The sequence below is a fragment of the Chionomys nivalis genome, chromosome 1 (assembly GCF_950005125.1).
Source record: "Chionomys nivalis chromosome 1, mChiNiv1.1, whole genome shotgun sequence".
Taxonomy (NCBI): domain Eukaryota; kingdom Metazoa; phylum Chordata; class Mammalia; order Rodentia; family Cricetidae; genus Chionomys; species Chionomys nivalis.
In genome coordinates, this window is record NC_080086.1 from 17771586 (window position 1) to 17788766 (window position 17181).

Sequence of the window (17181 nt, forward strand, 5' to 3'; positions counted from 1 at the left end):
ACACAATAAATGTTAAACATCAATGTTTAAATTAACGATGAAGATTTAGATAAAATGTTTATTCATGTATATTTATATGTACAGGCATATGTCTGAATGATGGCCTTATAAAAAGTAAAATAATTAGTATCCTCAGTATCAAATATTTGAAGAATAGTGATTTTTGTCATTTATTAGGTAACTGAAAATGTATAGAAATAATTTTGAAAAACATATGTAGGGCCTTTTATAGACAGCATTTTGATGTATTCTAGGAGCTATTTATTTTATATGTGAGTCCAGATTTTTGTTTCCTGACTTAGTTATATTTCTATAATATTAGTGGTCCAGAAAAAATGTATTCAGACTAAAGAATGTACATGAGACAAAACAAAACAATTTAATATAATTTTATTTTCATGGCAGCCTGTAGGTAGTCAATGTTTCCTTCAGTGGCAACTACAGAAGATACTTCTGGCAAAGAACATCTGGATGATGTGTAGCTGGGCTGTCTTCAACAAAGTTTTTTATGGAAAAAACAACCAGCTCATTAGTAAATGTTGGATCTTTGACTTTGGCTATGGGAGTTTATGCAAGCAAACATGTTGAGAATCAGACACAGAGTTTTAGAAGATTGCATTAGCACATCATCTGCAGTGCAGAAGAAACCAGCATTATGGCAGTGACAATAAGTGTTATCCTACAGGCCACACTTATAACTACTGTAAATATGGAATTCATCATAGGAAGTTTAGGAAATGCATTCATAGCACTGGTGAACATCGTGGACTGGGTGAAGAGAAGAAAGATCTCTTTGGTGGATCAGATCCTTACTGCTCTGGCCATCTCCAGAACTGCTTTTTTGTTTTTATTGGTCACAACTTTGTTGGTATCATTACTGGACCCAGCTGCAATGACAGTGAGAACAGTATTAAAAAGGCATATTATTTCCTGGATGGTGAGCAATCATTTCAGTGTCTGGTTTGCTACATGCCTCAGCATCTTTTATTTTCTCAAGATAGCTAATTTCTCAAATTCCATTTTTCTTACCCTCAAATGGAAAGCAAAAAAAGTGGTACTGATAACACTGGTGGTGTCTCTGATAATCTTGTTTATAAACATTATAGTCATAAATATACTCATTGATGGACCTAAAGTAAACACACCTTACAGGTCTAGTTCCAATAACACTGTAGACGTTTATGTGCTCATTTTCCTCACCAACACGATGTTCACACTCATCCCCTACACAGTGACCCTGATTACTCTCCTCCTGCTCATCTTCTCTCTGTGTCGACATCTGAAGAACATGCGGTGCAATGCCAAACAATTCCGAGATGTCAGCGCTGCGGCCCACATAAAGTCCCTGCAAAGTGTGGCCACCTTCCTGTTACTATATACTGTTTTTGTTATGTCACTTCTTTTACAGACTTGGAATATTAACTTTCTACAAAAAAATCTTATGGTTTTGTTTTTCTGGACTACAGCAATAGCTTTCCCCTCGGGACACTCATGTGTCTTGATTCTGGGGAACAGTAAGCTAAGGCAGGCCTCACTTTTAGTGCTGTGGTGGCTGAGGTGTAGATACAAATATACAGAGAATTGAGGTACTTAAAACATTTCAGATGTCCTCTTCCACATTCTAGAGAAAAATCAGTTCATAATAGCTATACTTTAGAAAGGAATCAGGTTTATGAAACACAGAAGTCACGATCCTTCAGGCAAATAATTCATTGGAGCAGAAGATAGAGAGCATTGTTGTTTGTGATGAGACGGGCAGCAATGACGGGGATAAGGATAAGATTCTGTCCGTCACAGAGATCAGGATGTTTTAAGGTCTCTTGTGAGAGAGAAAGAAACGGAGAAGAAGTTGTTCCATGAGGAAATAGACCCAAGGTTAGCTGAGATCATCTAAATGGAGATGGAAACAGCATGTGTTTTGGTAGTCTGGCCACATCAGGTGATTCAGAGGGGCCATGGACAGTTCTGGTAAGAGGTCTCTGCAGGAAAAAAATGGAATACTTAGTATATAACAGTGGTTAGTTTTTTCTGTTTTCTGCCCTTTCTTTAAGGGTCTTGCTGTCTGGAAAAGTCACAGGAGGTGAGAAGCACTGTTGAAGTTCTAGAGGAATGAAAGAGAGACTGCAGGATGGGGTTCATGATGTGACAGCATCTGAAGGGAATAGAGACTGCAGGAATGTGGGTGAATCTAATGATAAGCAATGCTTCAATGTGTAAATTTGTACCCATCAAATATTTTCCAGTTGTTTGTAACTTTATGAATTCCAGAAAATTCTATGTAGATTAAGCACTATCCAAACACAGTCCAGGTTTTCAGAAAAGGTATAAATATGTATATTGTCATAGAAAGATGTGCATTAGGACCACTTATGTGTAAAAACAAATATTAGCATAAGTTGACTATCAATAGTTATTTCTTTAAAGATTTAAAAATGATTCATGACTAATATATAAGATGTGTCTATGCACAAACAAGTGAGATGTGAATAATTATTTCATTCTATGACAAATAATGAATTCATAACCTAGAAAAATGTAAAGGAATTGAGTCCATAGTATAGGTTTAGACATCAGATATACTTATCCAATGTTTCAAGTATAAGATCAATTTAGAAAATTAAACAAACAAAAAAGTAAAAAAAAAAAAAACTTAAGTGCCTCGACCTGATGATTTGTATCTTTTCTCCTTTGGTTGTGTAGGGCATGGAATTAATGCTAATGTCTTGTCCTCTGTCAGTCACACACCACCATGAAGGATAGCCACTGATTTTAAACATTTCTTTATAAAATGAAACATTTTCAGTTTATTGCAGTTTCATACTTTAAACAATTACCTAAATTACCCCAGTATAATACAAACTTGAGAGTCAGAAATTGTGATAAAGACCTGATAAATCCAAGGAAGAGCAGTGAGTCGATTGGTTGACCCTCTGCCATATTTTTCCCAACCCACCAGCCCTGGAAATCTCCCCAGAATGGCTCTTTTCCTGTCTGCCTCTAGCAGTCCTCCCTAGTTGTTCAGCAACTCTATGACTGATCTTAGTCAGTCATTCCATGATCCCATCCATTGATTCAACTAAGGTTTATTGACTTAGTGGAATGGCCACAACATTTCCTACTTTTTATCTAAATAAAAAGGAAACGATTCAGCTCTAAAATACTAAAACTACATACAATAGGAACAATTTTCAATTAAGAAATACATTCAAAATGTCTAGTATATTAGTATTTGGTGAAATCAGAGAAAATACTCTCTTTCTCTATCTATCATCTCTCTCTCTCTCTCTCTCTCTCTTATCTATCATCTACCTATCTTAATATATGAATCTATTCTAACTTAGTAAGTCCTAAGTTTTGTACCTAATTTGCTTTCTACTATAACTAAGGAAAACTGTAGCTATAATTACCTTTTCTTTAACCCCACTAGAGACCTGAGAAGAATATGATATTACCTGACTAAACAGGAAGTGCAGATCAAGCAACTTCCAAAACTAAGAAATTACAGAGAAATCTGTCAGCCTGGATAGTCACTCTAAGGTTATTCTGTAATGTTGGGACATACCTATATGCCTAAATGCCTACATGATGGAGGAAGGTCATTGGTTAAAAAATAAAGAAACTGCTTGGCCCTCATAGGTTAGAAAATAGGTGGGTGGAGTAAACAGAACAGAATGCTGGGAGGAAAACGAAGTGAGCTCAGACTCCATGCCTCTGTTCTCCAGAGCAGATGTGATGAAGCTCTGACCCAGGATGGACGTAGGTTAGAATCTTCCTGGTAAGCGCACCTTGGGGTGCTACACATATTATTAGAAATGGGCTAGTCCAGGTGCGAGAGTTAGCTTAGAAGAGCCTAGACATAATGGGCCAAGCAGTGTTTAAAAGAATACAGTTTGTGTGTTGTTATTTCGGGGCATAAGCTAGCCAGGCGACCAGGAGCTGGGGCAGCAGGAACACAGCCCGCAGCTCCCACAACATAATGGTGCCCGATGTGGTAGCAGCAATTTCTTGGGTCTGCTCTTCTTGCTAGAGGCAAACAAGCACTCTCATCTAAGAAAGGCTTCCTGACTCAGCTTTAGCTGCAAACCTTGCTGCTCTTTTAAAAGGTCCTGTCATGAAACACTTAAATGGTATTGATAAAAGCTGACTGCATGCTTGTTTGTTTTCAGCCATAGCAGAAAAAAAGATGTGCTGTTTTAAAATGCTGGCTTTCTGGTCCGTCCTGCCAGGACAAGCTCTGACTGTTTGAGGGAGGAGGGCTGGCTACAGAGAGAGGCTACAGAGAGAGGCAACAGAGCTGGGGACGTACTGTTGCAGCTTGTTTGCTGGCAAGGACCTTGAAATGCCATAGACTTGTGGCAATAAACAAGGCTACAGCCGGTACCTCCGGCATGGCTGAAAGCTAAGGAATGAGCTGGATCTAGCCGGCAAAGCCACGGCTTTAATCTTACCCATATTGCTCAGTAATGTAAAGGCTCGTGTGGTCAGAAAAAGAGAGATATACAGTATAGAGAGATTCAAAGACAAAGAAAACCTTTAAATGATTTACAGTGTGTTAAAAATATATGCAGACTAAAAGTTAAAGTTTTTAAAGTAAAAAACAAAAAAAAAGGAAGAAAGAGAGTAGTTGGGTGTGGTAGTACACCTTTAATCCCATCACTTGGGAGGCAGAGGTAGATTGACCTCGGAGTTGAACTCTGTGACTTCAAGGTGTGGTAGCACATGCCTTTAATCCCAATACCTGGGAGGCAGAGACAGACGGATCTCTGAGAGTTCAAGGACAGCCTGGTCTACAGAGTTATTCTTGGTCAAAGATACAGAGAACCTGTCTCAAAAAGCAAAAAATAAAACTAAAAATAAACAAAAGTAGAGATTAAAATAAAGCGCACAAAGATGGAAAATATGCAGAGAATTTTGATACTGTATGCTATTATGCTCTGTTTGAATTGTTTGAATGCTGAGGAAGGAGCAACAGCTGCTAAAAGATATTTGTTTATAAATGCTGCTGAACTAATCCAACATAGATATTTTGAAAATACCTTGACTTCAGAATTTGGATCTAAGGATATGATACTTTGGAAAAGAGTTTCTTCTTTTGTTTTCACAGAGGATGAGACTCTTTGGATTGCTTTTATTCCAATATGGTATGATAGACCACGGCCTCTGGAAAGGTTGCTGTGAACACCTTGCAAAAATCACTTCACTCAACTGCCGAGTGGGACAGAGATGAATCTAGCACACAGGTTATACCATGAAAGACCTAAATATCAGCGCCCTCATTCAGCACGAAGCAGTTCAGAGAGAAATAACTGCGCCCATATTCCCAAATATTGTTTATAAATGTTCTTTTACATTTAAAGGGGGATATGATATAGGTATGAATAATTTGCATTAGTATAGATTTTGCTTTATTGATAGAAATTTAAGGTCAATTTTGTTATATGTATATGTATTTCTGATCTTGATTAAGGTATTGTGATTGTGTAGTTCATTTAAAAATGTAATGTATATAAGTTGTTAATAGATAATCATAATAGTTAAGTTTGTAGTCATGTTAGTTAAGATTTTCTAGATGTACATAGATATATTTTAGATAGGCATTCTTCATATCTTTCAAAGATTATAGAATATGGCATTTTAAATCTTTTAATAACTTAGGACTATTCATGACAATGAGACACTCTGCTCCTGGCAGCACCAATCTACTTCAAGAGGAAGATGGGTATCGAAGAGGATCCTTATGGAGTTTGATAGCCATTTGGGCAAGAAACTGCTCTTGCCTGGACTGTTGCATAAACTGGACACAAAGAACCCACAGAGAGAGGACTGCTGAACTTGCCTAAAAGTGAGATGATCTTTCAGGGTTCCTGATTTTTGAAAGAGTCTGCAAGACATTCTGCAGGACACAGCAGATAGTGACTGAACTGCCTTTGAAATATCCTGCTTCATGGAAATGTCTGCTGGAAACTATGGGCCTGTAGGCCAAAGATGGATGCCCCAATGGTACAGAGAAACTTTGGGTGACTGTCAAGGCTGTGAGATGTCTCTGTCATTTCTAGAGTTTGAAAGTTGCTTATTTCTTGTTTGCTTAGGTAATATTGTATCTTTCTGGAGTCTTTGATGGAGTTGAAGAATAGTTAGTTATATTTTTCCTTAGTTATGATAAAGTAAAAATAGATGTAAATATTGTAACTGTAATTCTTACTTGATAACTGTTTTGCTATATGTAATTTTGCTATGTTAAAGTTAAAGCCTTCCTTTTTTTTTTTTAAACAGAAAAAGGGGAAATGATGGAGGAAGGTCATTGGTTAAAAAATAAAAAAACTGCTTGGCCGTCATAGGTTAGAACATAGGTGGGTGGAGTAAACAGAACAGAATGCTGGGAGGAAGAGGAAGTGAGCTCAGACTCCATGCCTCTGCTCTCCAGAGCAGATGCGATGAAACTCTGACCCAGGATGGATGTAGGCTAGAATCTTCCCAGTAAGCGCACCTTGGGGTGCTACACACATTATTAGAAATGGGCTAGTCCAGGTGTGAGAGTTAGCCTAGAAGAGCCTAGACATAATGGGCCAAGCAGTGTTTAAAAGAATACAGTTTGTGTGTTGTTGTTTCGGGGCATAAGCTAGCCAGGTGACCAGGAGCTGGGGTGGCAGGAACACAGCCCTCAGCTCCCACAACACCTACATGCCTAAAATATCTGACAGACTTCTCTGTGAAGGAAGAATTTTGAAGGACTGTCCTATCTTGTCTTGACCAAGTTCTGCTATTGCCTTCTTTTGTGTCGTGCTTGTCCACTTTGGACAGCATACTATCAGAAGAAACTGTTGAGGCAAAAACAGTTTCTTTGATCAGTGGCTAACTTTTCCACAAATTAAAGCAAACTCCATATGGAGAGTCTTTGATGTTCATCATCCACTTTTGAAATAAATTGATACTACCATTAGCAGACCTGTCTCACTGTCATGAAAAGCCTTGTTTTTAAAACACAAAAATGCCGGGTCATTGAAGTGTTTCAAGACCATTTGAAAGGTAGGACTGTTGGTGCCTTCATCACCAGCTGTTGTGCCCTTCTTGTGTACAACTTGGACAGTCTGTGAACATTCTTGATAATAACTTTTAATAATTCTTTCAGAAATGTTCCTTATCTTTTAGTTTGCTTCTGAGATTGGAGGAATGTTAATCTGTGTTTTCCGTTGCTGCATTCTGATATTAGGAAGGCTCAATACTTTGACCCTTTAATACAGTTCTGGGTACTCAAATGTGGGCATATCTGAATGTTTGGGGATTTCCCTAGAGAGAGAGTAAAGTGCAGTGTCTCAGTTTCTAAGACTATTGACAATTTGTGATTTCCGATGGGGTTCCAACCCAAAGGTTGAGAACAAGTACTTTATGTGATCTTGAACAATAACTTAGATTCACTGATGTAATTTACATAAATTTGTTTTTTATGTATATTGGTAGTATTGACTGTCTGGATAATGGAAGAGTAATAAATAAATAAAATGCATAAATTTACTCAAATAGTTGAACATTTAAATTAATTTGAGAAAAGGAACCTTTGAGAACTGAGCATAGTGATGTGGTCATATGTCCTGTGTGAAATTTAAATTAGTGCTGTTAAATTTGAATTAGGACACAATCCTGTGAATTCTTAGAGATGTCAAATTCTTTCTTCATGGATTATTTCCACAAATAAGTCACTTCAATCTTCTCACTTTATGTTAAACTACAAGTTTTTCACTTTGTTTTTATAGATGAATTTATTTGTATTTTATGTGCACTACTGTGTGCCTGCATATTTGTATGTGTACTGCATGCATACAGTGACTCTGGAGGACAGAAAAGGGCATTTCTAACTAGAGGTTTCTCTCCTGCCTACCAGTTCCCAAATAATCACTCTAAAGCTTAAAATTAATTGCAAACTGTTTGACAGATGGTTTCAGACTTCCTACTAGCTAGCTCCTACATTTAAATTAACCCATTCCTATTTTTCTATATTATACCACAAGGTTTGTGGCTTGTTGTCTTACATCTTGGTACTCCAGAGACCACTGTTGTCTCTCAGAATCTGTTGTCTCTTATGAATCTTTGCTTGGATTTCTCCTCTAGCAATATTCTGTCTTGCAATAGGACAAAGAAGCTTCTTTATTAACAAACGGTAGTAAAACATATTCACAGTACACAGAGGGGCGTTTCACATCAGGCCTTCAATCACCTAGAACTGGAATTACAGATGATTGTGAATTACCATGTGGGTACTGAGAATGAAAACCAGAATGCAAGAATAATGAGTGCTTTCAATTGCTGAGCCATCTCCAGACAACTAAATTAATTTTTCAAAGAAACATAGTTCATTTATATATTTATTAATTGAAAATAAGTGTTTATTTTCCATTTAGCATTCTGAAATAATTTGATAAAAAACATGTGATTTACAATAAAATGTGAACTCTCAGCCAGTAAGAAAGGGATGTCATAGTGTTTGTTTGTCAGCCATTTGTGTTCCTCATAGCAGTATGGTACTCACACAGGTGTGATACTGTTTTTCAGTGTAGAGCTGAGGTTCTCAGATAAAACTTAGCCTTTATGCATGAAGATATCATCAGAGAATGAGAGTAATGATTGTCATGGAGGGAAGCTGTCTCCAGACTCAGCAAAACACCTGTACGAAAAAGTTGCTCAAGTCACTTTTTGCAATTACTCTGGAGGCTGAGGTAGAATGATTAGGAGTGGATTTTAGTGCTGTATGTAAAATTCCTACAAAAATTAATTTAAAATCTCTATTTATTTTAAGTATCTGTAGGATGGCAGTCATACTAAAAATCACAAGTCAAATGTTCCACAGAAATTATCAGCAACATAGTTTGGTAGATAAAGACTCTTAACTCATACCTTGAGGACTTAGTTCTAACACTGAGAACTACATGGTAGGTGAGAGGCAACTTCTTCAAGTTGCCCTCTGAACTCTCTAGATGGAAGTTTCTGTCCTGTCCGACTGGACAGCCATTCAGCCCCAAAGAAAGACACAGAGGCTTTTTATTAATTATAAACTATTTGACCTATTAGCTTAAGCTTGTTACTAACTAGCTTTTCCAACTTAAATTAACCCATAATTCTTGTCAATGTTTAGCCATGTGGCTTGGTTCCTTTTCTTAGTGAAGTATTCTCATCTTGCTTCCTTTGTGTTTGGGTGGTGTCTGCATCTCTGTCTTTTCTCTTTCCAGAATTTTCCTAGTCTGGATGCTCCACCTATACTTCCTGCCTGGCTACTGGTCAATCAGCATTTTACTAAACCAATATGTGTGACAAATCTTTACAGTGTACAAAAGCATTATCCTATAGCAGTTCTCCTTTCTTTTTCTTTTTAAAACAAGAATCTTGAATCTCATTGCCCTTGTTTAGCTTTTTTCCTGATCATTATCCAACTTGTAACCAGCATGCTAGACAAAGACAAACATCTATAATTCATTGTTTGGAAATGTGGGCATAGTTTTCTTGGCTACTTCTTCCTCATTGGGGATGCTGGTAATCTTATGGAGATCCAAAGAAAATTTAGGATTATGGTCAAGTACTGACTGAAGTATTCAGAGGAAACTGCAACAGAGGTGTTCTAAAATGTTTAGTTATCTGGGTCATCCTCTCCTAATGAAGATTTTTCAGAGGTCTTTCTTGATCAAACCTTATTTGTTTTTAACCCAGAATGAATCCACAGCCTTTCATTTCCTGTGGAAACATATGCAAAACCTCTTCTCCAAAGTAAGATATTTTTTGACTTAAATTTTGATGTCAAGGTATTTTCAAAATATATAGGTTGAATTAATCCAGCAACATTTATAATCAAATATTTTTTAGCAGCTGTTCTCCTTTCTCATCAGCCAAATGATGTAAAGATGACACAATAACATTTAATATCTAGACTCCCTGTGTATTTTCCATTTTTATTTGGCTTTTTAAAAACTCCATTTCTTTCATTTTTTTAATTTTTTTTTGTGTTTAGGTGAAATGTTCTTTTTTATTTTTCCATTCAATTATTTACACTTTCTTCCCTCCTCCCAATGCCCTCCCACTCCCCCACACCCCCTCCTCCATCTCCCACCCTGCTTGAGAGAGGGCAGGGAACCCTGCCCTATGGGAAGTCCAAGGCCCTCCCCCCTACATCCAAGCCTAGGGAGCTGTGCATCCATATAGACTAGGGTCCCCAAAAGCCAGAACGTGCAGTAAAAACAAGTCCCAGTGTCTTTATCAATGGCTTCTCAGACAGCCCCCATTGTTATCCACAATCAGAGAGTCCAGTTTGATCACATGCTCATTCAGACCTGGTCCAGTTGAATTTGGTGAGCTTCCATTAGAACAGGCACACTGTCTAAGTTGGTGGACCAAGCCCTCGCAGTCCTGACTTCTTTGATTTTCTTCTCCCTCCTTCTCCCTTTCAACTGGACCTTGGGAGCTCACTCTGTTCCTCTGATGAGGGGCTCTATCTCTATCTCCATATGTCACCGGACAAGATTTATGGTGATATTTGAGATAATCATCAGCATGATAGTGAGGCAAGGACTGTTCAGGTACCCTCTCCTCTGCTGTCCAAGGACCTAGCTGGGGAACATACCTGTGGACACTTGGGATCCCCTCTAGAGCCAAGTCTCTTGTCAACCCTAAAATGGATCCCTTAATGTAGGTATCTTCTTCCCTGATCCTATATCTGCCCTTCCTTCATTTCCACCCTCCCACTCCCACAAACTATTGCCATTCCTTCCCTTCTCTTTCACATCTCCCCTTCTCCCCTTTCCCCCAACCTCACTCCCACCCCTGCCCCAATCCCCATGCTCACAATTTTGCCCAGCAATCTTGTTTGCTTCCAATTTCCAGGGGGATCTATATATGTTTTTCTTTGGGTTCACCGTGTTATTTGGCTTCTCAGGGCTTGTGAACTATGGCCTTAATGACCTTGGTTTATGGCTAGAGTCCACGAATGAGTGAGTACATACCATATTCATCTTTTTGGGTCTGGGTTATCTCACTCAGGATAGTGTTTTCTATTTCCATCCATTTGCATGCAAAATTCAAGATGTCATTGTTTTTTACCACTGAGTAGTACTCTAATACCTATATATTCCACACTTTCTTTATCCATTCTTTCATTGAGGGGCATCTAAGTTTTTTCTAGGTTCTGGCTATTACAAATAATGCTGTTAGGAACATAGTTGAACAAACGCTTTTGTAGTATGATTGGGCATCTCTTGGGTATATTCCCAAGAGTGGTATTGCTGGATCCTGTGGTAGGTTGATCCCAAATTTCCTAAGAAACTGCCACACTGATTTCCAAAGTGGTTGCACAAGTTTGCATTCCCATCAGCAATGGATGAGTGTTCCCCGTACTCCACATCCTCTCCAGCAAAGACTATCATTAGTGTTTTCAATTTTAGTCATTCTGACAGATGTACGATGGTATCTCAAAGTTGTTTTGATTTGCATTTCCCTGATTGCTAAGGAAGTTGAACATGACCCTAAGTGTCTCTTGGCCATTTGCACTTTTTCTGTTGAGAATTTTCTGTTCAGTTCAGTGCCCCATTTTTTAATTGGGTTAATTAGCATTTTAAAGTCTGGTTTCTTGAGATCTTCATATATTTTGGAGATCAGACCTTTGTCTAATGTGGGGTTGGTGAAGTTCTTCTCCCATTCAGTAGGATGCCTTTTTACTTTAATGACAGTGTCTTTTGCTTTACAGAAGCTTCTCAGTTTCAGGAAGTCCCATTTATTCAACATTGCCCTTATTGTCTGTGCAACTGGGGTTATACAAAGGAAGAGGTCTCCAGTGCCCATGTGTTGCAGTCTACTTCTCACTTTCTCTTCTATCAGGTTCAATGTGGTCGGATTTATATTGAGGTCTTTAATCCATTTGGACCTGAGTTTTGTGCATGGTGATAGATATGTGTCTATTTTCATTCTTCTACAGGTTGACATCCAGTTATGCCAGCACCGTTTGTTGAAGATGCTTTCTTTCTTCCATTGTATACTTTTAGCTCCTTTGTTGAAAATCAGTTGTTCATAGGTTAGTGGGTTAATATCCGGGTCTTCTATTCAATTCCATTGGTCGACTTCTCTGTTTTTATGCCAATACCAAGTTTTTTTCATTACTGTAGCTCCGTAATAGAGTTTGAGGTCAGGGATGGTAATGCCTCCAGAAGTTCCTTTATTGTATAGGATTGATTTGGCTATCTTGGGTTTTTTGTTTTTCCATGTAAAGTTGATTATTGTTCTCTCAATGTCTGTGAAGAATTTTGTTGGGATTTTAATAGGGATTCCATTGAATTTATAGACTACCTTTGGTAGTATTGCCATTTTTACTATATTGATCCTACCCATCCAAGAGCATGGGAGGTCTTTCCATTTTCTGGTGTCCTCTTCAATTTCTGTCTTCAATGTCTTAAAGTTCTTGTCAAATAGATCTTTCAGTTCCTTGGTTAGAGTTACCCCCAGATACTTTATACTATTTATGGCTATTGTAAAAGGTGAAGTTTCTCTGATTTCCCTGTCTGCCTCTCTATCTTTTGTGCATAGGAGGGCTACTGATTTTTTTGAGTTGATCTTGTAACCAGCCACATCACTGAAGGTATTTATCAGCTGTAGGTGTTCTTTGGTAGAGTTTTTGGGATCACTAGTGTACACTATCATATCATCTGCAAATGACGAAAGTTTGACTTCTTCCTTTCTGATTTGAATCCCCTTGATCTCCTTAAGATGTCTTATTGCTATTGCTAGAACTTCAAGCACTATGCTGAAGAGATATGGTAAGAGTGGACAGCCTTGTCTTTTTCCTGATATTACTGGAATGGCTTTGAGTTTTTCTTCATTTAATTTGATATTAGCTGTTGGCTTGCTATATATTGCTTTTATTATATTAAATATGATCCTTGTATCCCTAACTTCTCCAAAACCTTTATCATAAAGGGGTGTTGAATTTTGTCAAATGCTTTTTCAGCATCTAATGAAATGATAATATGGTTTTTTTTCTTTCAGTTTATTTATATGATGGATTCATTGATAGATTTTCATATGTGGAACCAGCTCTGCATCTCTGGGATGAAGCCAACTTGATCAGAATGAATAATTTTTTTGATGTGTTTTTGGATTCCGTTTGCCAGAATTTTATTGAGAATTTTTGCATCGATGTTCATGAGTGAGATTGGTCTGTAATTCTCTTTCTTGGTTGGGTCTTCGTGTGGCTTTGGAATCAGGGTGACTGTAGCTTCATAAAAAGTGTTTGGCAATGACTCTTCTGTTTCTATTATGTAAAACACATTAAGGAGTATAGGTATCAGCTCTTCTTGAAAGTTCTGATGAAATTCTGCATTAACACCATCTGGTCCTGGGCTCTTTTTGGTTGGGAGGTCTTTATGACAGCTTCTATTTCTTCATGACTTACAGGTCTATTTAAATTGTTCACCTGATCTTGATTTAATTTTGGTAAATTGTACTTATCTAAAAACAAGTCCATTTCTTTTACATTTTCTCACTTTGTGGCATATAAGCTTTTGTAGTAAGACCTAATGATTCTCTGAATTTCCTCAGTGTCTGTTGTTATATCCCCCCTTTTAATTCTGATCTTGTTAATTTGTGTGTTCTCTCTCTGCCTTTTGATTAGTTTGGATAAATGTTTGCCAATCTTGTTGACTTTCTCAAAAAACCAGCTCTTTGTTTCATTGATTCTTCGAATTGTTTTTTTATGTTTCTACTTTGTTGATTTCAGCCCTCAGTTTGATTATTTCCAGTCTTCTACTCCTCCTGGGTGAGTCAGCTTCTTTTTTTTTCTAGAGCTTTCAGCTGTCCTGTAAAGTCTCTAATGTGAGCTTTCTCTGTTTTTTTTTTTTTTTAATGTGGGCACTTAGAGCTATGAACTTTCCTCTTAGCACTGCTTTCATAGTGTCCCATAGGTTTGGGTATGTTGTGTCTTTATTTTCATTTAATTCAAGGAAGACTTTAATTTTTCTTTATTTCTTCCCTGATCCAGGTGTGGTTCAGTAGTTGACTGTTCAGCTTCCATGAGTTTGTAGACTTTCTGGGGGTAGAATTATTGTTAAATTCTAACTTTATTCCATGGTGATCTGATAAGACATAGGTGGTTACTAATATTTTTTGTATCTGTGGAAGTTTGCTTTGTTACCGAGTATATGGTCAATTTTTGAGAAGGTTCCATGAGCTGCAGAGAAGAAGGTATATTCTTTCCTATTTGGGTGGAATGTTCTATAAATGTTTAAGTCCATTTGGTTCATTACCTCCATTAATTCTCTTATTTCTCTTTTAGGTTTCTATCTGATTGACCTGTCCATTGGTGAGAGAGGTGTGTTGAATTCTCCTACTATTAGTGTGTGTGGTTTGATGTATGCCTTGTGTTCTCATAATGTTTTTTTACATAAGCAGTTGCTTTTATATTAGGGACATATATATTCAGGATTGAGACTTCATCCTGATGAACTGTTCCTGTTATGCGTATAAAGTGTCCATCTTTGTCTTCTCTGATTGATTTTAGTTTGAAGTCAATTTTGTTAGATATTAGTATAGCCACACCTGCTTGTTTCTTAGGTCCATTTGATTGAAAAACCTTTTCCCAACCCTTTACTCCTAGTAGATATCTGTCTTTGTGGTTGAGGTGTGTTTCTTGTAAGCAGTTGAATCCTGTTTTTGCATCCAGTCTCTTAGTCTGTGCCTTTTTATAGGTGAATTGAGTTCATTGATAGTAAGTGATATTAATGACCAGTGGTTGTTTAATTCTGTTATTTTATATATTTTTTTGGTGGTAGAGTTTGTGCATTTCCCTCCTTTGAGTTGTGCTGGTGAAGGGTTGCTAGATGTTTGAGTTATTGTGGGCATCGTAGCATTCCATGGGTTGTGATTTTCCTTCTATTACTTTCTGTTAGGCTGTGTTTTGGCTACATATTATTTACATTTGTTTTTATCCTGGAATATTTTGTTTTCTCCAGTGATGGTGAATGAAAGCTTGGCTGGGTATAGTAGTCTGGGCTTGCATCCATGGTCTTTTAGTTTCTGCAGCACATTTCTCCAAGACCTTCTGGCTTTCATGGTTTCCATAGAGAAGTCAGGTGTAAGTCTGATAGGTTTACCTTTATAAGTTACTTGACCATTTTCCTTTTAGCTCTTAATATTCTTTCTTTATTCTGTATGTTTTGTGATTTGATTATTATATGGTGAGAGGATTTTTTTGTTTTGATCCATTCTATTCGGTGTTCTGTATGCTTCTTGTAGGAATATCCTTCTTTAGGTTGGGAAAGTTTTCTATAATTTTGTTGAATATATTTTCTGGGTCTTCGAGCTGTAATTCTTCTCCTTTTTCTACTCCCATTATTCTTAGATTTGGTCTTTTTATGGTGTCCTAGATTTCTTGGATGTTTTGTGATGAGAAATTGTTGGATTTTCTGTTTTCTTTGATCAGTGCATCTATTTTCTCTATAGTATCTTCAGCATCTAAGATTCTTTCTCCTTTCTCTTGTATTCTGTTGGTTATGCTTGTCTCTGTAGTCCCTGTTTGTTTACTTAGATTTTCCATACCCAATTGTCCCTTGGTTTGTGTTTTCTTCATTGTCTTCATTTCAGTTTTCAAGTCTTGAACTGTTTCCATTATCGGATTGTTTTTCTTTGTTGCCTAGGGTATCTTTTAGGGATTTATTCATTTCTTCAAACTTTTTGTTATTCTTCTCATCCATTTCTTTAAGGGAGTTTTTCACATCCTGTTTAAGGGACTCTATCTCTTTCATAATGTATATTTTTTCTACTTCTTCTGGATTAGGGTGTTCAAGTCCTCCTGTTGTATGTTTGCTGGGTTCTGGTGTTATCATGTTGTTTTTCAGATTGTTGGAGGAATACTTGCATTGGTGTCTGCCCATCTCTTCCTTCAAATGGTCTCTGATGGATGTTCTGGTATAGGATCGGGACCACTTGCTGGCCAGGGCTTTTGCAGACAGAGGGGCTGGCTTGCTGTTTGCAGGCTCAGTGAAACAAAGGGACTCCTTCCTGCCCAGTTTCACATACCACTTTGTCCCCAGAGCCTCAGCCCCCAAACAGGCTGAGTTGGGGGATCTTATGACCCCACAAAAGGGACGGGATGCCTGAGAGCAAACTGGGATGGGATAGAAAGAGAGAGGCAGTAGCCAGGGAGAGAAGCCCCTGCAGAATGACCAGAAAGTTTAGTGGGTTAAGGGGTGTCTGTGCTCCCTTTCCAGTGGTGTCTGCTGGCTGGTCAGGAACACACTTACCTCTCCAGTGGATCTTCTGGTAAAGGATCTATTTTTTAAAATTTTTGTTTTTTAGGACAGTATTTTTCTATGTAACAGTCTTAAATGTCCTCTAACTCACTTTGTAGGTCAAGCTGGCCTAAAACTCACTTAGATTGACCTGACTCTGCTTCCAAAATGCTGGGGATAAAGTATCACCACTGCTGACTACTTTATTTCTGTTTTTTAAGAACCTTTTCTATCCAAACTGTGTTGTTATTAGTATAGTTTAGTATAACTGTTATTAGTATAGTTTCTATGTGATTATTTGGTCTGGACAGCTGAGAAATGAAAGCACAGTCTCTATCAACAAATGGTGTCCAATGTGGAGCAAAAAATTTCCACATAAAATCTGAGAAAACTTGAAAAAAAGTATTGTAGGCAGACAAGAACAGAGTCTAGCACAGCTTCTTGGTAACCATTTTTTTTCTCTGGTAGGCTCTGTTCACTGGAGGTTCCTGACTCAGTGTTAGCAACAAAATCCTTGCAGCTCTTTTAAGAGGATCTGACACCAAATGCTTAAATGGTGTTTATGAGCAACAGGCTTCTTGGTGGCAGTATGGACCAAGAAACTCCACAGAGTTTTGGCAATAAATATGGCCCCTGCCAGTACCTCGGACATGAAGCTAAACTCTCATAAATCTAAGGAACAGGGTGGATCCAGCCACCAAAACTGCAGTGTTAACCCTAGCCATATCACTTAGCATATTAAAAGCTCATGAGATCAGAAAAAGATACAGATACACAGTAAAGACAGATTCAGGTGAAAAAAATCTCCAAACACTTTACAGTATATTAAAAATATATGTTGGCTTGAAAAAAAGAAAAAAATGATAGAGAAGATCCTTAAAAATAAAATAGGTGTTAGGGCACATGCCTTTAGTCACACTACTTTGTA

At 37.6% G+C, this 17181-nt stretch overlaps 1 protein-coding gene across 1 annotated transcript; it reads left to right on the forward strand.

Annotated features, from left to right (window-relative positions):
* The first annotated feature begins 655 nt into the window (after positions 1-655).
* Positions 656-1585, forward strand: LOC130867537 (taste receptor type 2 member 103-like). Its single transcript, XM_057759613.1, has one exon. The coding sequence runs from the start codon at positions 656-658 to the stop codon at positions 1583-1585; it is 930 nt and encodes a 309-aa protein (XP_057615596.1).
* The last annotated feature ends 15596 nt before the right edge of the window (positions 1586-17181 follow it).